The following is a 27,715-nucleotide window of genomic DNA, read 5'->3' on the forward strand; positions in this document are numbered from 1 at the left end:
ATGAGAAAGTACCAGTGCATCTTCAGCAGGCAAATCTGCGCTCTGGGGACAGGCAACCGTAGCGATGAGCAGGCAGAGCTCGGCAGTGCCGCTGCCCGGGCGGGCACCAGGGTCTTGCTGGCTCGGGCAGCCAGCCGGGAAAACGGTGATGGCTCTGGGAAGAGAGAAAAACCTGATGGAGCTGTGTCTGCTCATGTAACATCACGTTTGCTGTGTTATAGGTTTGCTTTCATGGTTTCCATGTCAGTGTCTTTCTGGAAGAGCGAGGTGCGAAGCAGGGACTCCTGGAGTCACTTGTCCTGAGGGCAGCAGCATCCTTGTGTAGGTGCTGTCAGGCCGCTCCAAGGGACGGAGGCAACAGGCTTGGCTGTGCCACAAGCCAGGCGGCAGGAGAGCGGGCTCACTCTGGAGCCAGGAGCATCCAGTGTGGTTGTGTACAGATTTAGCCTGGCCACAGGCATGAAGTATTTCAACCAGGCAAAGCTGCTGTGATGGCTGCGTGGAGCAAGGCAATGCGCTCCCACCTGGCGACGTGGACCGTGTGCCGCAAGAGCTGCAGCGTCCCGCAGCATCTCTGTGACCGCAGGGAACCGTACTGGTGGGAGCTGCTGGGGAAGGGGTCAGAGCCGTAAGGCTGCCCCTCGCCTTGCCTCCAAGCGTAGGAAGGCGAGAGTGACCCACTGATAAATAACTACTTAGATTTAGTGCTCAAGCCAAGAACTGAGTGGCTTCTGTCTTTACACTGTTTAAAAATATTTAATATCTTAAGGGAATACAAAGTGCATAACTGGTTAGAGGGTTTTGAAAAACGCGAAGCTCCTCAGTATTTTGTCGTGAAACTGAGCAGTGCTGCAGGTCATTCTTTGTGGGGAGATAATGAGAGGTACTGAGGATTGCCTAAAGGAGGGACTGCTCCAATGTGCCACTAGCAAACCCCAGATTTATCACTGAAATAATTGATGCAAAAGGCCGGGTGCTCTGTGCTTTTGAAGGTCGAACCCTGAAGCTGCCCGACAGTGGAGTTCCTCAGACAGTGTAGGTGCCTACGTTGAAATGTTGCCTTTAAGGCCATCAGGAGTTTCCTGACTGTCACTGTAAAAGGAGAATGGAGGGGAAAAGTCAAAACAGTTGAGAAATAAGTTTGTCTCTTAAACACTGAAGTCAGTCAATGTTGTCGGCACAAAATGCCTCTGCAGTGTCCTCTGTGTAGGGTTTCTTGCAGAGGTGATACTTTTACCCTCTGGAAAGGTAAAAAACCCAACCAACTACAAGTTCCTTGATATTTTTTTCCCAAGGCTTAGCTAATAGACAGGAGCGAGCTGCTCAAGCTGATGTTATGAAAAACTGGCAGTATGATGCATATGTGCTGGAACGGCCAACAAGTGGAAATAATCAAGAAGTTATGAAGACAGTCTGTCAGTAATGCCTTGGTATCCTGCAGTATATCTGCTCACCTGAGTTGTCTAAGGGACATTACCAATAACTGTAATGACTCGGGTATCTGCCTGTGCCCTGAAGTTGGTGCGTTAGCACTTTCTGGATGTTACTTCTTTTCCAGGAAAATATATTCTTGAACTATCTGCATAAATGCTTCCTCTGTCTCTATTGTGAAGGTAGTTGTCTGTGGCAGTGAAGGAAAGAATCGGATTAATTTGTTTTAATAACTTTTGAAAGAGACTTTATTCAGTATCGTCTCAAACACCGAAGTATAGTGTTGCTGTCAGCTGTTTTCATCTGTTGTGAACTATGGACTAAATAATGATCTTGGCAAATGTATTTTTCTTGGAGATCTATTATGGGCACCTTCATTTGCAAGCAGGAATTTCAAAGTTCACATCTTGTACTTGGTCTTATCTTAATGATAATGAACTCGCTTATGTGGTTTTATAGGAAATGCTGACAGCCACTATGTGGGCACGGGGCCTTTATCTGAAACAGTGCAAGCTCAGCCTTTGAGCCTGTGCCCTGAGCCGAGCAAGCCCTGCAGGACAGTGCTTGGAGGGCTGCCAGGGGTAGCGAACCTGCCATGAGCAGCTGGAAGTGACTTTGGGGCTGCAAGCAGCTGTCTGCTCTTGCTGACTTCAGTGGGACCCCTCCTGTGCGTCCAGGGCTTCCTAGGTGAATCTCCAGGCTATGGGAATGCCTGCTAACGTGGATCACTCTGTTGGGCCATGTATTTGGCCCTCGCTAAGTCTGAGCCATGTGAAGTTTGTGCCTCTTCAGGACTTGGCATCCATGCTGGCAGGGTGTCTTCAGTCTGTTCCTTACTCTTGAATTGCCTTTAGGTAACAACCGTGAGAGTGAATTAAAACGGGATTCATCTTCTGTGCGTGGTAGGGTGGTCTACCACCAGCTTGAACGACGTGTGGTGAGCAGTCATAGTAGGATGGGATGCTTTGTCTCATCAGTCCTTTTTGGTTTTTCCCTGGGAGTGTATGTGAGTCTAAGCACAGCCTGAAAAACAAAAGGCAATCAAGCGAAGTTTTTCCCAATAACCTTCTTGCACCATAAAAAGTCCCCCTTTAAGAAACTGAACATTTACTCATCCTGTGTTTGTTTCATGATTCATTTTGAGCTGAACTTTTCCCATGTCTTCCAGTGGTTTTAGAGGAACGTTACTTAATAGCTTCCATTAACTTGTGTGTTTTTCCCTCTACAGCTGCAAAAAGTAAGAGTAAGGGCAAGTCGGTAAGTATTGTTTTCTCTTATAAAAAGTTGCTATATTGACTCTCTTTGGGTTATGTTGTTTGGGTAACTCTAGCAGTGCACAAAAAAAAAATCATCCTATAAACATACTTTAAAAGTATAAAATAATGAGTTATTGGCCAACACACACAAAACAGCCTGGTAGCTCATTAAATCCCAGCTAAGCGTTAGTGTGCTCACCACCCTGATAAAGTGTCTGAAGAGCCTTTGACTTGGCGAGCATCGGCTGGGAGGAGAAGGGCCCCCGGAGCCCATCCTTCTCATCATCTGCCAGCTCTCCCTTAGGACCCTTTTACCTTTTGGTGTTAGTGTTCTCGACTCTTTGAACTGTTAATGACACCTGTCTCAGCAACCCTATCTCTATCTCTGCTTTCCTTATCTCGCAAGGTTTTACTCTGCAGACTTTCCCCACAGCTTAGTGGCTTTCTCAGCAGCCAAAGTCAAAGCTGTGCAGCAGGGCGGTGTCAGACCCGTGCCTGGCATCCCCAGGGCAGGGGAATGTTACAGAGAGCATTATAAAACATAACCTTTGGGTAACCTTGTCAGTGGTGGATCCAGTGCTTTCTGCTCAACAGGGGTCACAACAGAAGGTGTTTCAGTAAATGCATGTGTATGCACATGGATAATGCACCAGAGGTTTAAGAGGACAGTGTGGTGCAAAACAAGAACAGTATAGGTCATATATTATCAAGGTATAACTGCATGTTCTCTTCTTGCTTGTATCACCCTGGAAAAATAGAAGGTCTGTTACCTTGGGAAAGACCCTGTAGCTTTCTCCTGCGTGCCCCTGTTCGTGCTCAGCCCCAGCTGCGACATACTAATCTCCGCCAGCTTGGGGGCAGCCAGTTAAAACCCACCCATGGCTGCTGGGCCAGCGTGTGAATGCAGGGCTCCTCTGCCGGGCACATAAATGCTAGTGGCTTAAAACGGAAACCCAGCCTTGGTGGAAGTTTGTTACCTCCCCCGATCAGCGCGTAACACTGCTTACACAAGGAGCTGTTGGGCAGCGTGATGGTGTAACGCTGGGGAGGCTCGAGAACGCCAAGAAAGACAAAAAGGTTTTAGTGAGGTTTTGTGAATTTCTGGTGAGGATGGGTCCTGCCAGGACTGCCCTGTCCCTTTTTTCTCTGTAGGCAGGCCAGACACAGAGAAGGCCGTCTCCTGCTTCAGATGGGGACATCCTCTCCTCCCCAGCTAGGTTGTACCTAATTACACCGGCAGAAACCAGCTGCACAGTGTGGGTTTCTGTTTTAGGGCCTGACCCACCAACTTCTGAAATCAAAACCTTTTGGGTATATCTATGGGTGCTGAGGCAAATCTTCAGTGTTGTTCCCCATCCACCTCCTCAGGAGCACGAATGTTTGCACAACTTAGCGATGGGGCACGGACGGGGCTGGGTGGCATTCTTCTGTAGGAACTCCAGTCCACCCAAAGCTGTGTCCAAGCTGGGGCTAGCCATCCAGAGCTGCTGCTATCTTCAGCCGAGGGAAGTAGGCACCTTCAAGTGAATTTTATCTAATTTTGGGATACATGTGGATGGTCTTCCTTTGGAGGCACTCCTTTCTGCCCATGGAGGATGTGATAAATCAAGAGTGACAAGTTTCTACTTATGCCTCTAATTTCTGTTGCTCTGAAGCTAGATGAGTCCCACCTGGCACTCACCTCAGCTGAAGTCAGATTCTTTCAGTGAAGCTTGCTTATCAAACCATGGGTAAGGTGTGCACTGTATGCCTGGTTCAGCCAATAACAAAAATCAGTGCTGTTCAGGCTGCTTGGACATCCTCGTGCCCGAGTCAGACTCTCGCCACGCTCTTATTTTCATTTCTCTTGCAGTATTCACAAAAAGCTTATTGTAGCACACAAGTCTCACGAAGTGTTGTGGTGTTCATTAAGGCTCTGGCCAGAGGCTTTGCTGGAGACGTGGGCTCTCCGATTTACTCATGTCAGGCAGGATTTTCCCACATAAGGTTTCTTTCCTTTTGATCTACAGAGTTAACTTTTCTGTTTCACATGGAATATGGGTTGGTTTGATTCCTAAACCCTCACAACAGGAAGACAAACAATGCCATGTTTCTGTTCTTGTCCACGCTTAAGTTTCATAACTGTTTTACCTCTGGGATGTTCTGAGGCTTATTAAAAATCTGATTTTTGCAACTTGCAGAATTAAACCCATAAAAAAGGTAAAATATGGAGGATTATGTTCAACTTGCTTTCCTTGTAACTTTAATAGAAATGATATAATGTATTCATCTACGAAGAAAAGTAGGCAATCAGGAGTTAAGCTTCCAATTCTACTGATCATGCCAGATTTGTACCAGATGTGTGCTTTTTCCCTTTGTCGCGATGGCAAGAGCCACGTCACAAACTGTGGTGGTGACTGTGGAGATGCCTAGTGCAGCAGGTGAGGGCTCAGTAAATCTGGCAGTTCATGCCATGACATTTTAGGTTAGGAGTAAAGTCCATTCTATCGGCAAGTCCGAAGAAATGAAGGATTCTTCACCAAGCAGAGTATTTGTAAGGATAGGGAGCTTTCCTGAGAGATTTGTTTGAATAAAGTGTTTAATTTTTTACGTGTCTTAACTGGAGGTATTTAAAAATAGCCCCAGGCTTCTAACTTTGGTGTGCTGTGGGCATTTAGCATGGTGGGTTTTTTGTTGGGTCTGGGTTTTGATTGTTTTCAAAAACACTGGCTTTTTGCATATTTTTGGATACCAATCAAGATTGCCCTAAGGGTTAGATGCTGAAGATTTCACATGTGCATAACATAACACTTGAAAGGCAAATACAGCACTGCTAAAGATCTCTTGCAAAGGGCAGATGAGAAGTCTGTAGAGCTTTGGGGACCAAGAGGGGAAAGTGAGAATTGACTCTTTGTTCAGGTAAACCAGTGTTGTTCCATGGAAGCCCACACAGCCTCCTAACCCCCTACCCTCTCCTGCTGAGTCTGTATTGAGCTTGCCCAAGCTGTGGGTCGCAGTGAGCGCTGTTAGTCTGTGCTGCACAGCTCTGAGCTCACGCTGTCTGTCTCTCGCCTCCAGAGAAGCTGCTTTGGCTACCCCTTGAGCATCTTCTTCATCATCATCAATGAGTTCTGCGAGCGGTTCTCCTACTATGGCATGCGAGGTACGTCCCGTGTCCTGTGTGTCCTCCTGCCTACCATTACTCACCCAGCCCTGACTTTGGTTTGTAACCCATTGTTTTGTTCTTCTTCCTACAGCGGTGCTCGTTTTGTATTTCAAATATTTCCTGCAATGGGATGACAACTTGTCTACAGCCATCTACCACACATTTGTTGCTCTGTGCTACTTGACACCGATCCTTGGAGCGCTCGTTGCAGACTCTTGGCTGGGAAAGTTTAAGTGAGTGTTTCCTCAGAAAACAACCAGAAATCACGAAAGCTCATCTGAGATCAGTGTTACTTAAACCATCACCTGAAGCAGCAGCTCAGAACAACAGCTTCAGAGTTGGTGTTGGCTACTCCAGGATCGTTTGTGGGTTTTTTTCTCCAAAGCTTGAGGTTTTAATTGATTTAGCTCGGACCTGAAACTGCACTGAGTTAACAACTGTTACGGTTCTGCTAATCAGTTAAGGGTAGTAGCTTGCTTTCCAAGCATGCTGCGTGTTTTTCCTCTCACCTGGACAAAATGTAAGCTAAATTAAGGAAAGTATTCACCAAGCTGTGAAAATAAATACCAGAGGTTATAATTACATTGGACTGCATCTTTACCTATTGCAGGTGGCCAATGAAATAGCGCAATACTGTGTTATCTGATAGTAACTGGGACTTAGAATATATTCTAAAATATTCTGTGATTTCAGTATTGACTTGACAGCTCAGTGGGAGGTTTTACTGAGTTGAAACTCTTTCTTTAAATGATGAATTCTGGGTTTTTACCTGTGTGCTAGTTGCTCAGAAAAGTACTGCTGAATGAAGGGCTTTGAAATGTAACCAGATTATTTCTAACAGCCTGATCTCGCTCTCCTTTGCTGATGTCGTGATTCTAATAGTGTTTACTTTGCCAGAAAAAAAGTGTAATAAAGATTTTTATGGAGGGATATGAGTCAGGAATTGGAGGGATATGGAGTCAGCTGACTTGTCAAAGGTCTCCCAGAGATTAGAGATGAAGCTGGCTGTGCAGCTGGTCAGCTGCAGGCTGCACCATCTTCTTCTGCTGCATTGACAGCGTTTGGGAGAGCAGGGCTGGAACCACTCAACTGTGCTCTGTGGAGCTGGCCTGATCCGTACAAGCCATTGCAAGTAGCTTGGTATCTTGCAGACTGCAGCCTGAATATACATGTACCCACTTGGTCAGATGGTATGACTTTTATTTTTTTTTTTTTAAACTATTTTGGCTTTTACCTGTTGTATCAGATGAAGCTTTGCAGACCTTGCATCCCTTCTCTGGTACTTGTGTATACCAGTGCTGCAGCTGCAAACCTCTGGCCACCAGACCCTTAACAGGAGCTCAGTAGGATGGCTCAGGACTTAAAACTGGAACTTTAAGCTTGACAAGAAAAAAATGCTTTTGGAAAAAAAAATAATTTGCTGGGTTTAATGTATAAATGCCCTAAAATACAGCAAGGTGCCATGAGGAACGCTTAAACAATAATTCATTAAAAAAAAATCTACGATGACAAGAGGAAGAGGAGGTTACCCAAGCACTGTTAAGCACTCTTATAGGAGAGATTCAAATTGTCCACAGTCCATGCACTTTCTGCAATGTCTGCCAAGGAGCATGCTGGGACCTGCTCACATATTGTTAGGTGTGAGGTTCTTGGGGAAAACAGCACAGAAGTTATGATTTTTAAAATTTTTTTTTTAAATTGGGAAACATCTATGCAGTGCCAATTATGTAAGTGTTGTCTTCACAGCATGCTTATGAGCCTTACCAAAAAAACCCTAGAATTTTCTCTCCTGGTCAGCTCAGGTTTCATTTCCTTTGGAAACTTTCTCCTAAGTTGTTAAGCCAAGCAACTAAGGTAACTGATGGAAGTGCTATTTTTTAAAAAAAGTTAAATTTTATCTAGTAAATACCAATGAATAGCAGATTCAGCTTCACTGTTGCCCCACTTTGTATAGATTCTTACCCTGCTACAGGGAAGTGCATTTTTAAAAGTCAGAAAATCTTGTTTTAAAAGGAGAAGAATTTGGTCAATGGTGTGAGTGATGCTTCCCCCACTGCTCTTGTATTGGGGTGCTCCAAACTTGCTGTGAGGATCTTTTGCCTTCCTCAGATTTGGATTGTCCTGGGTCCTTGAGCCTTGCCCTTCGTTGTCATGGGTTGCACTGGGTTTGGGACTGCTGCTTCTGCAAACTAGAGTTTTAAACTTCACATCATTGCGTCCTATTTCTCCTGCTTTCCCTCCAAACCAGAGACCTGGGTCTGTGCCTATTGAATGGAGCCCCAGCCAAGGAAGCGGATGAACGTGGGTTAAACTATACTCATGTACTTAAGCTCCAACAAAGTTAAAATGGAGTATGTTCTTACATACAGGAAAGAGGAATGGACCCTAAAGGAGTGGCAGGGAGGGCTGGTAATTCTGTAGTATTACCTTCCTAGGCACCTCATGGCAGAGGGAAGTCAGGCTGAAAGCCTGCGGTCTGTACTCTTCAGTGCTGGTCTCACTCAGCTCTGAGTTTAAAGATGTTGGTACCCCCACAACTGAGAGCGTGGGGTAATAGAGTTGTTGTTCACAACAGCGTTTCTGGGGTAGCTTCCATGTTTAAAATAGATTTTAAAATCTTTAAAATTTTTTTGTCATTGTGGCTAAAATATAAAAGAACACAGAAAATGTTTAAACAATATTAAAATCAGTGTAAACTGCATACTTCAGTGTTGTAGAGTAGTCCATTTGAACTTCACCATATATGAAATATGATAATGGCATTCTCAAGTTGGTTATTAAAAAGGCAACCACTGAAGATATTTAAATATCTCCTGTGACCTGGTGATATCTAGAGAATCCACTTGTCATCTTGCCTTGCTTAATTCAACAAGGCTAGTTAAAATAATAATAATAAAAAAATAAACAGAATAGAAATATTGTGACAGGCATGTAGACAGATTGTTACAGTAGCTTGTGATAACACATATGACAAGTTATGGACTCAATTATGCTTCTTTACTAAGCATCTTTGAAGTGAGCAAAAGTCTGCATTGTCTGTGTGTATGTATATGTGTGTAATCGTGTTAACATATCTAAAAATTGATCTTCTCTCTTTATAACAGGACCATTGTCTCCCTGTCCATTGTCTATACGATTGGGCAGGCCATCATGTCTGTGAGCTCCATAAATGACCTGACGGATCACAACCGGGATGGCTCTCCTGATAATGTATCGGTGCACATGTGAGTTGCCTTGTACATGGGGTTTTTCCAGGCTGATGAAGGGTGGGACAACGTACGCCTTAAGTTTACGCTGCTTGAATTTCAACTGTCTTGCAATGAGTCTTACGTATGCTTTAAGTAAGAAAGCAAAGTGATTTTTTTTTTTTCCTCTTTCTCTTTTCTGCTTTGTTCCAGTGCTCTGTCCATGATTGGCTTGATCCTCATTGCACTTGGTACTGGTGGGATCAAACCTTGTGTGTCAGCGTTTGGTGGAGATCAGTTTGAAGATGATCAGGTAACAACGTCTTTCAGATTTTCAGTCGTACAGATACTCTTACTAATGTTTCACTGTTATAATACTCTAATAATATACATATGTAGACATGTGCATTACTGTAGTGTTTCCTGAGTAGCTGAAGCAGGAGCTAGATAACTTTGTCTCGAACTGTGTGAAGAGAGCTGCTGATTGTTCACTCTAGGCTGATCAACGTGGTTCTGGCTAAGCCTTTCTAAACATCTTTTTGTGTTTTACTGTAGGAAAAACAAAGAAGTAGATTCTTCTCTATCTTTTATCTGTCCATTAATGCTGGAAGTCTCCTATCTACTATAATCACCCCAATTCTCAGAGGTAAGGCCACACATTTGTTTATAAAATAGTTAAACATCGGTAAAGGATACGTGTTGGATTGCCATCCAGTTAGGTTTAAATGAACGGTCTGTTCTTTGACACCTCTGGAGTCATCTGGCAAATAGTCTTCAAGTTTTCATGTATGTCATCCAGCTTCTCACAGGTGAGGTACTGTCAAAAACCAGCCAGTCTGAGATCTGAATTGCCTTTAGGATCAGAAGTACTAGATCTGAAGAGACGTGCTGAAGCCATCAACTTGTATGCCTAATGCATGTTTTAATTCCATGAAGGTACAAATGTGGCACCTCTTCCAATGCCTTTAGAACCATCGCGCAGGAAAGAGTTGTACTGTTTGCTGGGAAGGGGGGACAGAGCCCTCTGCTCTGGAAGCGGAGACTATTCTGAAGTGTGCCCATGCAAAGTACAGAAGCATCTATGCATATGGGAACACATTTACGCATGTGACAAAGTAAATAACGTTTTTCATATCATTAAAGGAGAAAGTTATTTTCTCTTCCGCTTATAACGAATAGCGTGATCCTAAACAAAAAGCAAACAAGTCACTGATCCATATGTGTATGGATTTTCATTGCAAGCTTACACAGATGGTGCTGTATGGATATGCTTGGCAGGAGTTTGAGGAAGGCTGTTCTTCTCAAAAGAAAGAAAACAGCATGTGAGTTCTGGAATAACCCTAAAGCACTGGGCTGAAATTCTGGCCTTTGGATTTCTTGACTGGAACAGACTGTATAGAAGCATTTTAGATGTTTGCTTAATGCAAATTCTATCCTTTCCCAAAATGGAAGGAGATACGCATAAGTCACAACATGCAGTTTGCTTCCATGCTGATACAGGGTGAAAAATACCTTGGAAAAACAGATTAATTCAGCTGAGCAAAGTGATACCATTACATCCTTAAAGGTTTAACTAAAAGGCTAATACAATTAAATCAAGACATTAATTAGCTGCAAGCTAATATTTTTTTCAAATCAAACTCTCTAATTCTCCTTTTAGAAGAAGTATGGTGAAAAAGGTAATAATTTTGTTTAGTCTTTTACTTTTTGCTGTTAGTAGCTATGTCCATACTCTGAGTATCATTTCAGGATGTATGTGTGAAGTTTAGAAAGTCAAATCACTGACCACTGCGGGGGGTGGTGTTTGAGAATTTTTTTTTTCAACAAGCTACGTTTATGTTTCTTACATCTTTGGTAATGAACTTGTCCCCAAACTCTTGTAATCTAGGTCCTTTCTCACCAAGAACATGCATTTGACCATTCTAGTTGGATTCTTTGCTCCTCAGTGTAAAACCAAATGTAAATTTCCTTATGAGGAGAAGCTGAGAGAGCTCAGACCATTCACCCTGGAGAAGAGAAGGCTCAGGGGGATCTCATCAACCTATATAAATACCTGAAGGGAGGGTGCAAAGAGGACAGGGCCAGGCTCTGCTCAGTGGTGCCCAGTGACAGGACCAGAGGCAATGGGCACAAACTGAAACACAGGAGGTTCCCTCTGAACATCAGGGAACACTTTGTCACTCTGAGGGTGACCGAGCACTGGCACAGGTTGCCCAGGGAGGCTGTGGAGTCTCCATCCTTGGAGATATTCAGAAGTCATCTGGATGCAGTCCTGGACAACTGGCTCTAGGTGGCCATGCTTGAGCAGGGGGGTTGGACCAGATGATGTCCAGAGGTCCCTTCCAACCTCAGCCGGTCTGTGATTTTTGTGATACATAATTTCCCTTTTTGATAATGAAAGATAAGTTTGATACTGATCATCCACTCTGTCAATAACATAAGCAGAGATTTTTTTTTTTTTCCCTTGAGTCAACAATGAATGCAAATAACAGAACCTCTATGTAAAATACTGGCAGCGCTGACTGGGACTTTTATCTAATGTTACTTTGTACTTCAGCTCAAGAGTGTGGCATTCATACCAAACAGCGATGTTACCCACTAGCTTTCGGAGTTCCTGCTGCCCTCATGGCTATTTCCTTGGGTAAGTGGAACTGTTTCCATCTTGCTGCTTCAGTTTCAGATGTGATTAGATGATGATGATCTCAGAATAATGAGAAAGCGGTAGAAATCTCCAGGTATCAACCTCTACCAATACCTGATCATCTCTGCAATTTTTGAATTAAACTTTTTCTTGGGGGTGTGGGAGTGGGATTAACCTGAAGCACTCACTTTTACAGAAGAGACTGATTTACAAGGAGGGACTGATGGGGCTGGGGAGGGGCACAAATATACCATTAAATTCTAGACATTATGTAATTTACTGTCTATATTTCTTGGACTACCGGGGTGTATAAATAAGATCGTTTGAATGTAGTGTGGGAGTTCTGAGAAAACGTGTTTTTTGGAAACTATCTGTAGTCCAGGATAGCAAACTGCATAAGGTAACTGTCCCTGCACTGGAGAAATGCCATGCTGGTGTGTCTGTATTTCTCAAACACCTGCATTTTTACTAGCTGCATCATGGGTCACTCCCTGAGCCTTTCTGCTGCAGCACAAAGACCAAGAAGCTTGGGGGGGGCGGGCAGGCTTTTTTGAACGCTGTGACAGTGTATACCATGGTATCCTTCGTGGTCCTGACCAGGAGCCCACCCAGGGTGGGCCTCCAGCTGCCGGTGACCCCATCTTACCTGTGCACCCAACCCAGGGTGCACGGTGGCTGCGAAGGTTTGCCCTTGTCCTGCCCAGCACGTGGGAGGGTGAGGCTGGGGAACGTGCCTGGGTGTGGGAGCTGAGGACGCCTCCGAGTCCTGCAGTTCAGGCAGAGCCTCACGTGTCCCTGCCTGACGTGAGCTGCGGTGTCCTGGACTCCTGAAAAAGGAACCTGTAAAGCCGTCTTAATCTGGTACAGCAAGGCCAGAGCCAAGGTCCTAAGTGGTCCTTGTTTTGACCATACGTCAGTTAAAATAATGTCCCACTGAGGACTTGCCCTAAGAGTTTCCGGATTTAGTCCTTTGCCTTAAATAGTAGCAACCTGCTGGTATTAATTTGATTTCTTTTACTGAGTGATAACGTTCCAGTAGGCACATTCATTGCTCATTGGGAGGCTTATTCCCACCCTGATGTAACTCCTTGATTGTTAGTTTCCATACCAAATTTGCCATGCTTTTCAATTAATCCTGAGTTGCTTTCTGTTTGTGTATTGTAGTTGTGTTCATAACTGGAAGCAGCATGTACAAGAAAGTTCAACCTCAAGGCAATATAATGATTCAAGTTTCCAAATGCATTGGAGTAAGTACTATTTGTATTCCCAAAAACCCTGACAGCAATTTTTAAAACTGTTCAGTACACTCGCCTAGATCAGAAATCTGTCATAATATGATGAAAGCTTCTGAAGTTTTTTGATTTTTTTTTTCCTTACAGAAGGCTTCTTACTGACACCTCCAGATTTACAGACTGCTTTTTTATTTATCTATATCTTTTGTGTATATTTATCTATTTCTTTTGTGTATAAATTCAGATATAAACCAAGTAAGATGTCAGTGGTGTGTAAAAGCTTATCCCAATTTCTGGGAATGATTCCTTCCTCATTTGTGTACCTTTTTATCTTGTCCTGCAGGGCTGTGTACGTGCCTTGACCTGCATCAAGAACACAGCTACTAGTAGCTCTTGTCAGCAAAAATTTATTCCATATTAAAAGAATGTTATTTAGAATGCAGAGGTATATTGATCCCTACTGTATTAGGGAGGTCGGGGGGTTACATGTCAGTGCAAGCCTGCAAGGAAGGGAGCTAAATCTGCATGAATAGCACTACATGTCCCAGCTTTGCAGTGCCTCAGCTCTCAGATCAGGGGATTTTTTCATTTATGGGCTGCTTCATTCTCCATGCAGATCTGCCAGCTTGTTATAGCCCAGGCCATTGCTTGTCTCGTAAGGACTGTCAAAACCATATCTCGACAGGTGACTTTGGCCGTTGCTTAGAGTGCTGCCCCTAAGGCCCAGCTCAGCCTTGCATGTTATTCCATGCAGAAAGTCTTAGGAGTTCTTCAGGACTATATTTGTGTATATTCAGCGTGAAGGTATGAGGAATATCTACAAGATGCAGCTTCTCATAGTGAAATGTAGTCTTACAGCCATTCAGCTCTGAAAACCTGTGCGTATGACATTCTTCTATTTATTGTTGTACATAAGTAAGTCTGAAGTAGGCAGGTCTTCAAGCTCCTAACAGCAACCCACGCTGAGAGAGACTACTCTGAGCAGTTTGGTTCACCTAATCCCAGGTGCACACTCCACTGGATATGCAGTGTGAAGCCTTAAATGCAATATTCCTTTAGATGCCTACAGCAGTTAACAGAAGTTAGTCACCTCTAGCACCCTCTAAAGCACGAGTGTCATCTTTAATGGCAAAACAGCTTACAGCATGACAAATATTTGTAATGCCATTAAACAAAATTCTGTTTCTCCTCAGTTTGCCATCAAAAACCGGTTTCGGCATCGCAGCAAGGAGTTCCCCAAGAGAGAGCACTGGCTAGACTGGGCGAGTGAGAAGTATGACGTAAGTACTGCTTGAGCACTCCTGTGCCGTGACATCTCCTGGCCCTCAGCTTCTCTTCTGTCTGCTCTGATCCATTGCCTCAAGTGCTGGGCAGATAGTTTTGGGCCTCTTAATCATTTAGAAGCTAATGGTCTGGCCAAACCTCAGTGCTCCCCTGGGACTGCAGGTTACCACCCCAACTCCTGTGGGAGAAAGCAGAGATGTGTATGAGTCGATGCTCTGTGTTATCATAGGCTGCCTGGGGAAATTCAAGGGAGATGAAGAAAAGACTATTTCCCCTGTTGAACAAACACAAGCACCTGTTAGTTTTTGAATTAGTAAAATAGCAAGCATTACCTGTGTCAACTTTTTGTTTCTCTCACTAAGTCAGCTTCTGAACCAACCTCAAACAAAAATATGCTGGTTTAAGGAATGCAGAAGGGAAATATGGCCATAGTGTTGACTGTCATGGTTAATGCCTGGGGCTGTAACACTTGTCTTGGGATCAAACTGCAGAATTATGCTTAAGAATTTCAGGTTAAGTGGATAAACACAGCATTCCCCCAGCCTCAGTACAAGCTCCTTCCCATGACTCTGAAAGCCTTGTGTCCCATAGTCCCCAGCCATGTCCTTTGCCTCCTATCTACTCTGTCCTGTTGTCAACAGCAGCACAAACCTTTGCCTGTCCCCTTTATTTTCCTTTTGACTATATGCATTTTTCACATGTGAAATGCATTCCTCAGTCACCTATCATTCAAACGCCTCCTTCCTAGAAACATAAAGCAGCACAAAGTGCTAAATCTCATGCTGCCATCAGTATACACACCAAGAGACGCAGGTTCCTCTCATTTCAATGTCACCTTTAACTGGCAGCCCTTCCCACACCCATAGGCAGACCTTGTGCTGTTTAAGAAATCAGTGGAAGTACCCACAACATACATAGTTCAGGACGTGGGTAAACATTACATGATGTGTCTTACCTGTTGCTGTGCTGCAAATAGCAGGCTGCAACTTTGTCTTTTTTTTTTTTTTTAACAAATTTCTCTTGTGTAATTCTTGTTTGCTGCAGAAACGACTGATTGCTCAGACTAAGATGGTGTTGAAGGTGCTTTTCCTTTACATCCCTCTCCCCATGTTCTGGGCTCTTTTTGACCAGCAGGTAAAGTAGAAATTGTTTGGCTTAGCAATTAGGGCTGTACCATGTCACTCTCTGTACTCTGAGGTCACCAGACATAAAAGGCGCCTGTAGGAGGGTGGAAACTAATTATTTGCAAATTTTTTTAACCTGGTTCTAATGTGAAGGGGTAGTTAGTGAGTCACATTAGTACGGGATGTTCTGCAGCCAGTGGAAACGGTTTATCTGGACATGCTCAGGACTGATTCAGCGACTAAGGCCTCTCCAAGTCTTGTATCAGCCAGGACTCAGAGGATGAAACAGTAGTTTAAAGCTTTCTTAGTTCTAACTCTTCTTCCACTCTCAGTTGGAAGATGCAATGTAGAGTCCTAGCATAAATGCTCTGGAGAATTGGGGATGAAATGGGCTGGATGCCAGTTGGCTTAATCACTCAAACTTGTTATAAATACAGAATCACAGAATCGTATAGGTTGGAAAAGACCTTTAAGATCATCGAGTCCAACCGTAAACCTAACACTACCAAGACCACCACTACACCATGTCCCTAAGCACCTCATCCAAACGTCTTTTAAATACCTCCAGGGATGGCGACTCAACCACTTCCCTGGGCAGCCTGTTCCAGTGCTTGATAACCCTTTCAGCGAAGTAAAATACCCTAATATCCAGTCTAAACCTCCCCTGGTGCAACTTGAGGCCATTTCCTCTTGTCCTATCACTTATTACCTGGGAGAAGAGACTGACCCCCACCTCTCTACAACCTCCTTTCAGGTAGTTGTAGAGAGCGATGAGGTCTCCCCTCAGCCTCCTTTTCTCCAGGCTAAACAATCCCAGCTCCCTCAGCCGTTCCTCATAAGACTTGTGCTCCAGACCCTTCACCAGCTTCGTTGCCCTTCTCTGGACACGCTCCAGCACCTCAATGTCCCTCTTGTAGTGAGGGGCACAAATACCTCACACCTGCAAGCATAAGTATAAGCCTATAATTCCCCTTCACTTGGTGGACTGAGTGCTCAGGAGTCATGAAAGCAGGCTTTCAGAGTTAAGTGTTGAAGTATGAATTTAGGAGGGTATCTGAGAGAACCAGGGGCTGAAAGCTTTACCCAAGGCAGAGTGTAGGAACTTTGGTCCAGATTGCCTGGATTGTGCTGCTTTAGTCTAGTACCTGTGAGCTGTAACTGTCAGTGTGACCTGTTACAAATAGGCAACCCTGCTTGAAATTCACAACTAAATACTCATTACATGAATAACAACTATGACATCTCACAGTGGTACATCACGGGTGACTAAAGGCTCTTGCCACAGATGCAGTGATGCATGTTCTTGTCTCACCCTGGGCTCAGGCTAAAAGTCAGCCCTGCTTGACCTAGCTCTAGGCAGGTTTTCTGGGCAGAGGGCTCAAGGCAGGTCCAGCCCTGGCTTGGCTGCTCACTGCTGGGCTGTGTGAAGGAAGGACGGGCATGTCAGTGGTGTGGGGTTCTCGGGCTCTGGCAGGCAGCACAAAGGCGCTCGGGTGGCTTCCATGCACGGCACATGGCAGTGCTCTACGCAGGATGTCCCTGCCATCTCTCCAGCTAATCTCTGCATCTAAATTATTTTCTACTCTATTTCACAAAACTAGTAAATAAAGTGAAATGAGCCATGAGGATCACTTTGTTCAAATGTTTACATTGCAGAGTAAGAATACTCCTGTAGCAAGCTAGTTTTATTTTTATTATATTGCGTGTCTTTCCCATCATTTAACGTATAAAAACAATTCAAGAGGAACTTTGGAAGATTGATTTACTGTGGCATTAAACTTTCTCTTCTTTTTTTAAGGGATCAAGATGGACACTGCAAGCCACAACAATGGATGGGAATTTTGTAGGTTACTTTTTATTGCCTTTTTTCCCCTTAATTAACATATACTTTTTATTTGTTGTCATAATATTAAAACCTATTTATCTTTTCTTCAACAGGGAGCTATTCAGATTCAGCCAGACCAAATGCAGGTACAGTAATCTTCTATTTGACAATTCTAAGTATTTCCCAAAGATTTTATATGGTTTTTTTAATTGCCCTTAATTTAAAAAAGGACTTTGAAAAATACTTTTTTCCCTTATGTTCATATTCAACAGACTGTGAATCCAATCCTGATTGTTATAATGGTCCCAGTTGTAGATGCTGTGGTTTATCCTTTAATCAAGAAATGCAAGATCAATTTTACGTAAGTTGATGTACTTACCTGACTTCAACAGAGGCTCATTTTAGTGGTTTCTTTAAACTGCTCTTTCAGCCCTAATGTAACGAGAGCAAGTGTTCAGCTGAGGAGAAAATAATGTGTTTAAAATATTAACTCAATTTTAAATAAATGAAAATTAAAAAAATATAGGACTCTGCAAGTGGTATGTACAGGTACCACAGACTAGAGGAAGAGAATCTAATAGCAAAGTAACAATATTTTCCAGTTAAGGGCAAAATCTTTTGACTGCAGAAGAGATGCTGTTTACTATTTTCCACTTCCCCCATGTCTATGCCCTCTCCCTCCCAAAGTATAAGAAGTAGAAATACAACATACATCCTTAGCATGTGTCACATTTTGGGCTTAAAACTACCTGAGACAAGATGTGTTTCCTCTTCAATCCCAGTGAGGAGTCTGGCTCACTGGATACTTCTAGGTGTAGTTTCAGAGGGCATTGCACATTATTTGTAATGTTGGTAACAAAGTGGCTAGCGCTTGCAAGTTGGAGGGGCAGAAGAGAATATAGTTCTTAAAACAATTCTTACAGGGCTAAGATGCAATGCTGTTCTTCCATCTAGTTATGAAAAATCTGTCATTCATATGTGGACACTCTACATCTGACAAATGTTACCATAAATAAAATATCTACCTTAAATTTACCCTTACAGCTTACCTGAATGTCAGCAGCTGTCTCCTAATTGAATATATTCCCCTGGCTTTTTCTATTCAATATTGTTTTGATTTAAACATAGCAATATAGACACAAGTTGTTATCCTTTTTTAAAAAGCATAACATCTTGTCTTTTTGTTGTTTTAGTGTTAACAACCGTACTGGATTGGTTTTTTTTCTTCCTGCAGATCAGACTTTTCCAGAAACCTAATAATTATATTCAGCCAATGTTTGAGCCCAGCAGATGCAGAGTAACAGGTTATGAAGATGCTGCAGGAAAGATATCTTTCCTGACAGTGTAACTATGAATTGAGGCACCCAGCTTAGCAGAACACCTCCTGTAACAACATCAGCCCTTCAGATGGCGATAACGTGCTAGTTGTGGCCATTTGAGTTTCCCACTGTGGAAAGAAAACAAGTAGCAGCTGAAGCTTTGAATTAGTATTTGCTTTAACTCGCATGTGTTTTGTTGCTGTACTAGGCCCCTGAGGAAGATCACTGTTGGTATGTTCCTTGCATCTTTGGCTTTTGTTGCTGCTGCTCTTGTGCAAGTGCAAATAGATGTAAGTTCAGCCACATGCAAGTATTGACTTTTAATATTTAGTTGTTAAGACAGAACAAAGTGTGTTTGAGGTGAAAATGAGCTAAGACTCCTAAATTTGGAACAAAGCATATGAGCACAGAAGTAGAGGGAGGGAAAACATTATGCTAATCACACTATTGCAATATGCTTTAATAAAATAAACTAGCTATGAACACTGTCCTGCAAAAAAATCTCATCTGCCATTAACATAAATCACACATTAAAGGCAACTTCAGGTCTTTAAACTGAGATTAAAAGCTGAAAACCAGAGATTTATATGGCCTACCAGGGAGCTGCTTTGCATCTCTGATCTCTTCTGACATTTAGACTGGAAGTGAAGTGTGACAGGCCACAGTCTGGGAAGCATCATCACAGCATGAGTAAGGATGATACCTGTTTAAGGCAGGATGCATCACACCTAACGTTCCTTGCTCCAAAGGGAGTTGTCATGCCTGAACCAGATGTAGGTTTCCCCTGTAGCTGGGGAGTCAGCAACACCTCTGTGAGGTGATCCATTGCATCCCAAGACCTGAATAGCTATTCAGAGGTGCCTGCCTGTCATCATGCACTATCAAGGTGAGATGCTCAACTCTTAAATAACTTCAGGAATGAGGAATTCTCTCCTTAATGCCTGGGTCTGGCAGTGAAGCAAGTTTTATATTTGGCTCTGCCTCTGGAAGTTGAAAGTAAAGGATGTGGCCTTCAGTTGGTACAGAAACATCCAGGCTGTCTCCCTGAACGCCCTGTTCAGAAGGCCAGAGCTGTGCACACAGACCTACTGGCATTGGGGAGAGGCTTCATCAAAGCTGGTAACTTCCCAGACTGTTGCACAAGAATCTGCTGCAAGAAAGGTAAAGATGGACCTGGTTTTGTTGTGTGATGTACCTAAAGAGATAGAGGCGGACAAAAGTATGGGAAGGGAGGAAAGGTTGAGGCAGAACTGAAATAGACACAACTCTTGCAGCTCTTGATGCTCTGCAAGAGCAGAAGCTATTTACTGTTAGATCTGGTGGGAAGTGGAGTCTCCCGGAGTTCAGTTTCTCTGGGCTATCACACTGGGAAATGCCCATACATGCTTCTGCGCAGTTCAGCAGTACCAGTGCTGGGGGAGAATGAGTCAGAACATGTACAAAACCTCAGGAACCCAGGCTGCCATTGTATGTGGGAAAAGCCCATTCCTTGAACTGCAGAGTGGCCTTGGTAGTGGCAGCACGCTGCAGGACATGATCAAAGAGGAACCACATCTGGCCATGGAGGCATTGGTGTGGATGAGAGACTTCTTTCCTGAGGCAGCCTGTGGGACAAAACCCATTATTAAAGTTGCATCCCTCTGACAATTACAGATCATCAGGCAAATGCTAATCTTCGTCATGAGATAATTAAGATCACAGTAATTATAGTACTTTTTCCATGTGACTTAGGATAGGGTGCTGATTTTACTTTTTTCTGTCCTACAGAAAACTCTTCCAGTTTTCCCTGCAGCTGGGCAATCCCAAATCAAAATAATAAATCTAGGTACTGATCGTGCAACAGTTTCGTTTGATTCTCAACTTCAGAGCGTGAATGTAACACCTATGGAGTCTGTAAGTAAGGGGAGATGGGGAATAGCAAGTTAAAAAAAAAAATCTAGTGGAGTAAGTCAAAGTGGTTCTTAACTAATGGTTAAAAATGGATTCTTTTCTAGTTTTTTTTCTCTATTCATTTTAAATATATTTTTAATTTTTGTATTGTGGAATCAGTTGGTACTGAAAACACAGTGAATGGAGAAGTGGTAACTTTCAATATTCTAAGTAGTACTAGTTTGTTTTGGCAAGATTTTTTTTAAGAAACTTAGTAGTGATTTTGAACTAATTGAAAATTTCACTCTTGCTAAAAAGGTGCCATTTCTTAATAGCAAGAACACCTTCCTTCAATAAAAGTCCATTCAGCTCTAGTAAGTCACCGCTCTTACTGTGAGTGATCACTTACTTGAACAGGGAGCTGCTTCTGTGGCTACATCACATATATATTAAGCTTCAGATTTTGCTGTCAGAGAACCTTTTCAGGTTCTATTACAGCACAACCTTGATAGCCCTATTGACAGAAAAACATGGTAGGGATGATGGACATTTTTGATAGTGGATGTTAGGAAGTGTGTTCTCTGATAGCCTGCAGTCCTCTTTCCATATAAGAGGAGAAACCCTATTCCATCCTCCTCCAAACTTGCCTCGTGGAAACTGAGCTGTGAGGAGAAGATAAAGGCACCCAAATTGTATGCTGAGGTGGATGATGCACATCTGAAAATGGTGTAAAATGCTCCACTCACTACTATAGACATCTCATAATCCAGATGTTTTGGATTATAAAAAGCATTTTATAATCCTATAAAACAGAAGGGTTATTTTAGTACTACACTAACATATTTATTAATGTTTTAAGTATTTTATGCTGATGAAATGTATTTAGAATATTTAAAACATGTTCTGGTAATAGTCACTCCTGTAATGCTGAAACCATAAAGATGCAGCTTGCATTTGCATCTCTTAGGAGGTGTTGCCATTTGGAAAATGCTGCATCTTATGCTAGTGCTGTCTCTAGCTAAACAGAATTTTACTTGGTGGTGGTGGTAAGCCTGATCTATCTGGAGCAGGAAATACACAGGAAATATAACAGCTACTCCATAATGCTTGTGGGAAGCTCATGTTACTTTGAAGCTTGTGTAACAAAAGAAACTAATAAAACATAATGATCAAATGAAATTAGTGCTTGATGTAGAAAACCTAACAAAAATGAAAGCTGGGAGATGCTCACAATCTCTGGCACTTCAGAAGTAACAACCCTGTAAACTGCTGACCTCCTGAGTCCATAATGCTCCCTCAAAAGTGTAGATAAATATGCAGCTGCATGGAAATTCATAGCAATTCATTTCTCTTTGTAGACGGGCTACATGACATTTGAGACTTCTCAGTTGCACTCATTAAACATAATCTCTGGAAATCAAACTCTGACTAAACCTTTCAACTGGCCAGGGGGAAACCGTCATACTCTTGCAGTTAAAAATACTGCGACAAACATTGTTGCTGAATTGGTAAGTCTGCTTAATTCCCAAGATATACATTAATGTCTTGGCATCTATCTATGTGGAGTGTGTGAAGCTGAGAGGACAAGCTCTGGGTAGTTTTTCCTTTGCCTTGTTTTCTGTCTCTCCCCCTCCCTGCTGTATCAGTGAGATTTGTGAGCTGTAGAGAGCAGGGCAGGATGTTTTTTAAAAAACTAAAGTAAAAACTGACCAACTTAGTGTTTGAGCTGACAATTACCCTTTCACCAAGACTTCAATGTATGGTCATACAGTGTTTTCTAGTAAATGTGTATCTTAGTAGGATCCTAAAAGGAAAGGTATGGAGTCTTGCTCTGAAGTGTCTGCTAATTCTTACTGCTATGTAATAGTGCACATTTAAGCTGTTCAGTGATGCCAATGAAGTATCTTGATAATGGTCTCTTCCACCAGCTGTTTGACAATGTCACATCAAAACCAGAAGAAGGAAATAATCTCATCAGGTAGAGTTTGTTTTGCTCCTAAATTTTGGCAGTAGTGTGACTTCAATCTCCCTCTTGAGTGGACTCTTCTTGCTTAACATAGCTTTCTATACTGTAGGAAATCTCTGCTTGCTGGACACTTCACTTGATGTTGAGGGGGTGTAGGAACTTCTGGGGCATGATTCATCTAAGCTGTCTTGCATATCTACTTTGGGTATAATTTAGCTAAAATTCAAAGTGCGTGTTTCACTTCATTGTCTAGACTTTTGTGTAGACAACCAGCACAGATTGCATGTCTATACCTCCTTTTTAATCTGGGGTAAGAAGTATCCTACCACTTCTTTGGTTTTCTTCTGCATCTTCCATTTGCAGATGTATTTATTACTGGCTGTAGTAAAGGCTTGCTTCTGACATTCTCCTAAGCAGGCAGTGGGCTGTTGTAGGTCTAGCTTGCTTTTTGCATGGGCCACATTTTAAGAGATTTAGAGTTCTTTCAAAAATGTTAACTGATAAAACTTAAAGGGGAAGACTTGATACTTGTTGTGCTGCCAGTATATTATTAAAAGTAAAACCTTTATTCTTTGACTTATGCATATTTTTAGTATTTCATCATTCTTGCATTTTAAAGGTTCATAAGCAATTTGCCCGATACTATCAACGTCACTATGGGTGACACTTCTTTTGGAACACTGAACAACCTTCTGTCTGCTAGCAGTTACCACATCTTTCCAGGAGGAAGGTAACCATTTTCCTTTACCTAAATCTAACCGCTTAGACATACTTGTCCTTGGGAAAAGGACAGGACTCTTATTTTATATAATACACACAATAGTCTATCCCTATGCTCTGAACTGTTTTTTCTTTTTCAGAAAAGATAAGATTATGGTTATTAGAAATTCAGCATCTTGTTCAGTGACTTCAGATGCTTTTGGATTTGGCAGTGCCTATACAATTGTAATTAATGAGGTGAGTTGCCAGTGCTGTTGGATGGACAAGACAGAGTTACTTTTCACGTCAATATTTTCTTTAATTAAAAAAACACTTGTAGAATTATCCCTCTTGCCCATAATTGTACATATGATAGAATTATTGTATGTTAAACAGAACATAAAGCCATTGTTGACTATAAAAATAATGATGGGTATGATCATGATATAATGCAAGAATTCCTGTTCATCACTAATGGCCTTAAATCTTTAGCCCTATTAGACTAAGGGTTTGCATGAAGTCTGTTGTAAAATAACTACTACTTTATAACTAGGTATGCAGTGCTTCATATACAATGTTTCTTACTTACCCAGAACATTGTGTATATATGATTATAGAGATGCTATAGAACTGCTTAGAGTGCCTTTAGTGTACAGACTCTTTACCACTGTTCCTAATGCGCTATTTTAATTTCCAGTGTTCTGGAGGCACTCTTAATGTAACATATTCTGAAGATATCCCACCCAACACAGTCCATATGGCTTGGCAGATCCCTCAGTATTTTATTCTTACGTGTGCAGAAGTAGTCTTCTCTGTCACTGGGCTGGAGTTTTCATACTCACAGGTAGGCTTTGCTCTTCAGAGCTCTCATTTGTGTTAAGAATTCTGGTACAAATGAAGATCTTCTGTGACTTTTTTTAAGTGGTGGTTTCATATTGCTGCTTTGTTTGAACAGTGAGGTCTTCCAGAACTCCCTAGTAGGACTCCAGGCTGGCGCAAGTTGGCCTTGTTTCACTAGCATTCAGTGTTTTCCATGAAGCTATGCTGAATTATGTCATTTGAAGACCTGACCACTGGTCCTCAAATCTCCTTCTCACATGTGACTTTCCATTGAAAATAAGTGGAACTGTACTGCTGCTGTAAAACCAAACTGGAGAGCCCTCACATATAAAATGAACAAGTACTGACACCTTATCTCCACACCAATTTCCTCCATACAGTCTTTAGCAGCAGTTTAATTATACACTCTTAATTCCTTTGTCTTCCAACTTTGGTTTGTATTATTAGCTGTATGTATTTCTTCCCTTAATTCTGAGTCTGTAAACTGCAGTGATGGGAACATTGTAAGATGTGGCTTGCTAGACTATGATGCACTCAATTTCTTCATTTAATATGTACCATGTGCAAGTGAGTCAGACGTAAAATGTGCCTGTTAGTTACTCAGTGTGTATAAAGTAAAATGTGTTATAGTCAGTACTAGTAATCTCTTGTTGCTCAAAGCCTTCCCCAAGCCTATTTAGTTCTCTAGCAATTTTTAATTTAAAAAAAAAAACTAAGCAAGAAACCCCCTTCCCCTACAAGAGAACCACTGTTTGTTATAATGTAAAGAATGCAGTAAACATCAGAAAATAAGTAATAGCAGTGTTTGACTAAAACTTAAGTGCCTTTACTTCTGTAGGCCCCATCTAATATGAACTAAAACTTAAGTGCCTTTACTTCTGTAGGCCCCATCTAATATGAAGGCAGTGCTGCAGGCAGGATGGCTGCTAACGGTGGCTGTTGGTAACATAATTGTCCTTATCGTGGCTGGAGCATCCAAACTCAGCGAGCAGGTAAGCACACAAGCAATTGGCATGCTTTTATATTATACTATGAGAAAGTAGCTCTAATACAGGTGGGAGTTGTGGCTGATAATCCTTAACCACAGCTTTTGAATATTGGCATTATGGTGGATTTGCATTTATAATTGGAAGGTAGGAGGTTGGTGTTACCTACAAGAGTGTACCAGTCAGTTGTAGAACTAGTGCTATATAAGTAACAGTTATGAATCTTCGTAAGCTATCTGGATTAAAACTAGTGTTGAAGGCTGTGACAACAGGGTGGTAGCTTGTCTTCTGGAGCCACTTCTAAAGTTTCTGTTGGTCTCTTTTCCCCAGGACTTCCCCAATGTGTGTACATATGTACACACACAAATTAAACTTTAAACAACTCTAACAAATACTACTTCAACAAAGGTTTCTACCTCTTATCTGTTTGCCATTCCTAACTCTTGCTCTATCAGGCTCCTTCTCTTGCAAGCAGCAGTTTCTAGCATCTCTACAATAAATTGCTTCTCATGGTGTGGATATGCTGTGAACTTCTGGGCTGAAATTCTAGACTAATGCAATTAAAACCTACCAAAATTCTGTTCACTGCTAATGAACCTTCACCTGCATACCTCAGCCTTGCCATGTTTCTTCTTCTGGCTCCATTGGTTTCAAACCTCATTCCCTGGGGCATGAAAGCTGTGGTTTTCCTGGTGAAGAGCACTTAGACAAGACTTTCTCATACTACTTGTGGCACTCCCTAATGAATCAAAAACGGGTATCTGAGAGGGGGGAGAGCTGCTCTTTGAAATAGGTCTGGCAGTCCTGGTTTCAGCTAAATTAACCAGAAGGAGCATGAAACAGAGCTGTTGAGGCTTTTCAGGTGGAGATAGCACTTTGAAACCAAAGTTCCAAAGTCTTGCTCTCTGCTCAGATCTGTAGTCAGCAGAAACTTTTACTGCTGACCAAAGTGGAAGCAGGATCACTGCCAGCCTGATTAAAAATGAGATTACCTGACCAAAAGGAGGGGCTGAGTTTCCTTTTCAGGCTTTTGCTCCATTCCCATGCCTCCAGGAAGAGGGTATTGTAGAACTTCCCAGCATTCATAGAACCTTTGTCCCTTCATTGAAGATGGAACTGTTGAAAGGGCCTCAATTCTGAGTTGCTTTAATATGTATTATATACCTCTAAGTCCTGTAAGTCACATGGTACTTGTTATATGTGCTCAATTTCACATTCTGAATTAACTTCATTCCTTGCAAACAGTAAAAAGGTGTAATTCTTTTGAGGAACGAATATTGATAGATAAATTATACTTCTCTTTTTTTTTACAGTGGGCAGAGTATGTGCTGTTTGCTGCCTTACTGTTGGCAGTTTGTGTCATTTTTGCTGTCATGGCTTATTTTTATACCTATATTGATCCAAATGAGATTGAAGCCCAACTTGACGAAGAAGAAGAAAAGAAACAAGTCAAAAAAGATTCAGATGTCTATGAAAAGCAAGCTGAAGCTGACTCTCAGATGTAAAAGGTGTATTCAAGGAGTGTTTGTAAATTATGGTATCCCATTAACTATCCCTGCAGTAAGAGGAATCAGGGTATCTGTAACACCTCTGGATAATATGTCCAATGGGAGAGGTTAAGAAAAACTGTTTTAACTTAAAATGCAGCTTCTCTTGGGAAGCAAGAGGAAAAATTAGTCTCTCTTGTACTGAACATGGTATCCTGAAGAAACTCCAGCAGAATTTGCACTCTTAATGTACCTCAAACTTAAATACTATAGCATTAAAATATTGAAATTGCACTTGGCACTATTAGACCCTGTGAAAAGATGTATTTTTATACTGCATTTCAATTTTATATCATGAAAGAAACAAGTATTGCTAAGAAATAGTAATCGAAGCCAAGTTGTCTGTATGACCCCTCTAGCCTCACTGTTACTTGAAAGCAGCAGGTCACATGTGCCTTAAATTCTTTTGTACTTCCTTACGGATAATGGGAGCAAAGCTCTGGCATTGCTCAGATTGAAATGCTGTCTGTGTTCCACATGGAAGTAACATGGACATGCACTGTAATAGAATGCTTTATGTGCCTGTTAATTATCCATTTAACTCCTGTTATGTTTTTAATTAAATGTGTTAATGAGGTCTCCACTCAGGTAAACAGACAATGGCAAATGACACTTGGAATAAGCAACAGCAATAAAACTTGTTATAACAAAATAATGGAAGTGATGTAAGAGTATGACTTACTGTTGTACGTTAACAAAACTTGATACCATTTCTCTGCTGCTTCTTCATATGTGCTTCACTACCTGAAGCTAATGGACCAGTGTCAGTCTTCTCTATCTTAATACACCTGTAACACCCATCAAATTTATAGTAGGGAAGACTAAATTTTGCTGCTTAACAGGATTCTGTAGCTCTGTGGACCATGTTATGGAGTGCTAGTGGTCTGCATATTGTTTTGGGAATTCCTGTATTTAGATCCACATCCTCTACTTTCTCCAGCAGCTGGCTTGGACAGTAGCCTGGCCGGACTTATAGCTGCCTTGATACCTGGCTTCCAATACTCTTACCCTATCTTACAGCAAGTCCAGCTTGTATGTGCAAGTGATCACACAGATGTACATTTCAATCGGTGCGCATGTTGCTTGCACTGCAGATGCATGGGCCCCTGTGATTCCTGGTTCCCACTCCAGCTGCTGACAATTAGACCTCCATGTATACATGTGCACAGAGAATGAAAAGAGTTAGAAATGGAGTTTGATAAGACAAGTCCAAGGTGCTCTTCCCCTGCATCCCAGTTAGTCCTGTACCCTATAGGCAGGAACACTTACTTGTCTCTAAGGGCATCCAGGGAGAGCCTTTCCCATGGATCCAAGATGCTGGGTGTCCCCCCAACCCATAGGGCTGAGGGTTTCCTGAGACAGCCCT

General features: G+C 42.2%; 1 protein-coding gene across 1 annotated transcript; it reads left to right on the forward strand.

Annotated features, from left to right (window-relative positions):
- Positions 1 to 26,688, forward strand: SLC15A1 (solute carrier family 15 member 1). The gene is made up of 24 exons (XM_075496668.1): positions 1 to 205; positions 1,296 to 1,415; positions 2,660 to 2,688; positions 5,745 to 5,829; positions 5,924 to 6,065; positions 8,937 to 9,056; positions 9,231 to 9,330; positions 9,573 to 9,663; positions 11,575 to 11,658; positions 12,823 to 12,905; positions 14,084 to 14,170; positions 15,219 to 15,308; positions 17,097 to 17,141; positions 17,237 to 17,269; positions 17,396 to 17,484; positions 18,651 to 18,732; positions 20,210 to 20,335; positions 21,670 to 21,819; positions 22,240 to 22,289; positions 22,897 to 23,007; positions 23,138 to 23,234; positions 23,674 to 23,820; positions 24,701 to 24,808; positions 26,116 to 26,688. The coding sequence occupies exons 1-24, from the start codon at positions 1 to 3 to the stop codon at positions 26,305 to 26,307; spliced, it is 2,466 nt and encodes an 821-aa protein (XP_075352783.1). The 3' UTR covers positions 26,308 to 26,688.
- Positions 26,689 to 27,715: the final 1,027 nt, after the last annotated feature.

This window comes from Mycteria americana, chromosome 1 (assembly GCF_035582795.1).
Source record: "Mycteria americana isolate JAX WOST 10 ecotype Jacksonville Zoo and Gardens chromosome 1, USCA_MyAme_1.0, whole genome shotgun sequence".
Lineage (NCBI taxonomy): Eukaryota > Metazoa > Chordata > Aves > Ciconiiformes > Ciconiidae > Mycteria > Mycteria americana.